At 52.3% G+C, this 4,181-nt stretch overlaps 1 protein-coding gene across 1 annotated transcript; it reads left to right on the top strand.

Annotated features, from left to right (window-relative positions):
- Window positions 1–1,895: 1,895 nt before the first annotated feature.
- LOC128704188 (Krueppel-like factor 16) lies at window positions 1,896–3,708 on the top strand. Its single transcript, XM_053799249.2, has one exon. The coding sequence runs from the start codon at window positions 2,071–2,073 to the stop codon at window positions 2,932–2,934; it is 864 nt and encodes a 287-aa protein (XP_053655224.2). The 5' UTR covers window positions 1,896–2,070; the 3' UTR covers window positions 2,935–3,708.
- The last annotated feature ends 473 nt before the right edge of the window (window positions 3,709–4,181 follow it).

Here is a 4,181-nt window from a genome sequence, read left to right as displayed (position 1 = left end):
ATGCCTAATTGCGGCCCAGGGAACACAATGACGGCGGTCAGGGTACTCCACCGCTGCCCGCAAATCTGGGGCCCTCCATGATGGAGGAAGGGGTCCTGGGGCCCCCAGAATAGAGGAAGGGGTCCTCCATGGTGGAGGAAGGTGACCTGGGGCCCTCCATGAAGGAGGACGAGGATCTGGGGCTCTCCATGACGGAGGAAGGGGGATCTAGGGCCCTCCATGATGGAGGAAGGGGACCTGGGGGGCCTTCCAGAGTGGAGGAAGTGGATCTAAGGTCCTCCAGAGTGGAGGAAAGGTAGCTTAGCTACTGAGGAGGAGAAGCCCTTGACCGCGGCCTGGTCATGGCCCTGACCACGGGGGCGTTGACCCCCAGAACATCCTTCAGGTAGGTAAACCATAACAGAGAGGGAGGGAGGGAGAGGGAACTTCACTGTAAGAGGAGGGAGATTCAACCATTAAAAGTGAGGGAGGATCTCCATAAGGGAGGGATCTCCATAAGGGAGGGATCTCCATAAGGGAGGGATCTCCATAAGGGAGGGATCTCCATAAGGGAGGGATCTCCATAAGGAAGGGATCTCCATAAGGGAGGGATCTCCATAAGGGAGGGAGAGAGGAAAATACAAGAGCAGCTTCACACATCACAACAAACAGAGGCACAGAAAAGATGGAGAGTCAGATGGGGGAAGAAGCAAGGTAGAAGGGGGCAAGGTAGAAGGAGACAAGGTAGAAGGGGGCAAGGTAGAAGGAGACAAGGTAGAAGGGGATAAGATAGAGGGAGGAAAGATAGGAGGAGGCAAGGTAGAGGAGAAAGTAAAGAGATGGAACAGTAGAGATGGCAGGAAGGAGGGGGAAGGGATGGGAGGGTCGGGGAAGGCTATATAAGGCAGGCGAGCGGTGGTCTATGCTTCAGTCACTCCCCAGAGGTCATCCTGGTCACACCTCTGTAAGCCACACCTCTCAGAGGTCATCCTGGTCACACCTCTGTAAGCAACACCTCCCAGAGGTCATCCTGGTCACACCTCTGTAAGCAACACCTCCCAGAGGTCATCCTGGTCACACCTCCAGAAGTCTGTCTTACTACCCCTCTCTCACCTCTAGGATTGTCTGTGACCTCCATCAGTCATCTAATGTGACCTCAACGGTGAGATATTTTGTGACTTGGTTGGTACTATTTCAACAGTGACCTGGCTGGTACTACTTCAAGTGACCTGGTTGGTGCTACTTCAAGTGACCTGGTTGGTACTACTCATCTAATGTGACCTCAACGGTGAGATATTTTGTGACTTGGTTGGTACTATTTCAACAGTGTCCTGGCTGGCACTTTCTCAAGTGACCTGGTTGGTACTACTTCAAGTGACCTGGTTGGTACTACTTCAAGTGACCTGGTTGGTGCTACTTCAAGTGACCTGGTTGGTACTACTTCAAGAGTGACCTGGTTGGTACCTCAAGAGTGACCTAGTTGGTACTACTTCAAGTGACCTGGTTAATACTACTTCAAGAGTGACCTGGTTGGTACTATATCAACAGTGACCTGTTTGGTACTACTTCAAGTGACCTGGTTGGTACTACTTCAAGAGTGACCTGGTTGGTACTATATCAACAGTGACCTGTTTGGTACTACTTCAAGTGACCTGGTTGGTACTACTTCAAGAGTGACCTGGTTGGTACTACTTCAAGAGTGACCTGGTTGGTACTACTTCAAGAGTGACCTGGTTGGTACTGCTTCAAGTGACCTGGTTGGTGCCTCAAGAGTGACCTGGTTGGTACTGCTTCAAGTGGCCTGGTTGGTACTATTTTAAGAGTGGCCTGGTTGGTACCTCAAGAGTGACCTGGTTGGTACTACTTCAAGAGTGACCTGGTTGGTACTACTTCAAGAGTGACCTGGTTGGTACTACTTCAAGAGTGACCTGATTGGTACTACTTCAAGTGACCTGGTTGGTACTACTTCAAGTGACCTGGTTGGTGCCTCAAGAGTGACCTGGTTGGTACTACTTCAAGTGACCTGGTTGGTACTACTTCAAGAGTGACCTGTGTGACCTGGTGATGAGAGTGTAAGTGTGGGCGTGAGACATGACTAGCCCCACCCCCCACCCCTCCCCTCCACCTATTTTCCGACCCTGGCAGTCCTACATAGGACCCCCGACCGCCGCCCACACCCCACCTACCGCCCACACCCCGCCCACACCACCCACTAAGACAGCGGTGCCTATTCCCACCCTCAAGCGACCCGCTCATGATCACTGCAACACATTGCCTTGTAAGTTCTCCAAGACGGAGGGCGGGAGTGTGGCAGGTGGGAATATGGGCGCGGGCGGCAGTGTCGGTATCAATGTGGGCGTGATGAGAATGATGAACCCTCTAATGGCCCAACTTCGCGGGCTGGCGCCGCCCGTTCCACCACCTTGTCCACCAGCCAGCGTCGGCGGCATCGTGGGAGTGATGGGTGGAGTAGGCAGCATGGCAGATATCATGGTACCCCTAGCAGGAGAAAGCATGATGCCCCGGCTGGGGTCCCTAGCCAATTTAGGGACCATGGGGCCTCTGGTTCCCCTTCTGGACATGCTGGTACCGGCGGCGGAGGTGGAACGTGTGTGCGGACGAAGCCGGGTTCGCCCGAAAAGGTTTGCGTGCAGCGAGTGTGGATCCGCCTTCAGCAACAAGGGTCAGCTTCGTGGTCACCTGAGGATCCACACGGGTGAGAGACCCTACGCCTGCGCCCACCACGGGTGTCACAAGCGCTTCACCCGCAACGAAGAGCTCACCCGCCACCGGCGCATCCACAGCGGCGCTAGACCCTTCCCATGTCCGCTGTGCGACAAGCGCTTCGGACGCAAGGATCATCTCAAGAAACACATCAGAACACACCAGAGACACGCACTCTTGCCTCCGCACCCTCTCCTGCACCGTCTACACCACCTGCATCACCTGCAGTGACCCCGGCTTCTTCAGCTGTACCCTCTGTACCATTCACTCCATGTATACATTACCTGTACTGACAAACACAGCTATCACATCCCTCCTATAAGAGCATAGCGACCCACACATCATCTGCAAGTCATAGTGGCCCCCACAGTCTCCATAACCCTCCTACAAGAGCCATAGTGATCCCTAAAGTCCCCCACAACACTCCTACCCTCTAACAAGGGCCGTAGTGACTCTTACACTACTACAAGAGCTGGAGCGATCTCTACAGCCCCCACACTATTCCTACATGAGCTGTAGTGACCCCTACAGTCCCCACACTACTCCTATAAGAGTCCTAGTGACCCCTACAATCCCCACACTATTCGTACAAGAGTCGTAGTGACCCCTATATTCCCCACATTATTCTTACATGAGCTGTAGCGACCCCTACAGTCCCCATGCTATTCTTACAAGAGTCATAGTGACCCCTACAGCCCCCACACTATTCCTACATGAGCTGTAGCGACCCCTACAGCCCCATTATTCCTACACGAGCTGTAGCGACCCCTACAGTCCTAACACTACTACAAGAGTCGTAGCGACCCCTACAGTCCTAACACTACTACAAGAGTCGTAGCGATCCCTACAGTCCAAACACTACTACAAGAGTCGTAGTGACCCCTACAGTCCTAACACTACTACAAGAGTCGTAGCGACCCCTACAGTCCTAACACTACTACAAGAGTCGTAGCGACCCCTACAGTCCTAACACTACTACAAGAGTCGTAGTGACCCCTACATTCAGACCCCAGCAACTCTGGATAAACTTGTATAGTGTATATAATAATTATTGTTATCTAAGTCATTAGGAATAAATTATTCTTTATTATTCTAACCTGTTGTTTATGTGACCTTTTGTTATGTAGACGTATCAAACCATACCCCGGAAGGGATTGAACCCGCGGTCAGAGAGTCTCAAAACTCCAGCCCGTCGCGTTAGCCACTAGACCAGCTAGCCACAATAAGATTCGTCCAACTAGGTATATTTCTACACCACAGGAAGGTTAGCACAGGCACCACTGTGACCACAAATGCAAGTTTTTACAGACGACGCGACGGGCTGGAGTTTTGAGACTCTCTGACCGCGGGTTCAACCCGGCCGGGGTATGGTTTGTTTGCAATCGTGTCATTACGATTTCGTGAGTCATGTAGACGTATTGTTGTTGCTACTACTGTTGTTGCTGCTCCTGTTATTGTTGCTGCTGCTGCTACTGTTG

The sequence above is a fragment of the Cherax quadricarinatus genome, chromosome 66, assembly GCF_038502225.1.
Source record: "Cherax quadricarinatus isolate ZL_2023a chromosome 66, ASM3850222v1, whole genome shotgun sequence".
Classification (NCBI taxonomy): Eukaryota; Metazoa; Arthropoda; class Malacostraca; order Decapoda; family Parastacidae; genus Cherax; species Cherax quadricarinatus.
Note: the sequence above shows the minus strand (reverse complement) of the source record. Positions and strands in the feature narration are given on the sequence as shown.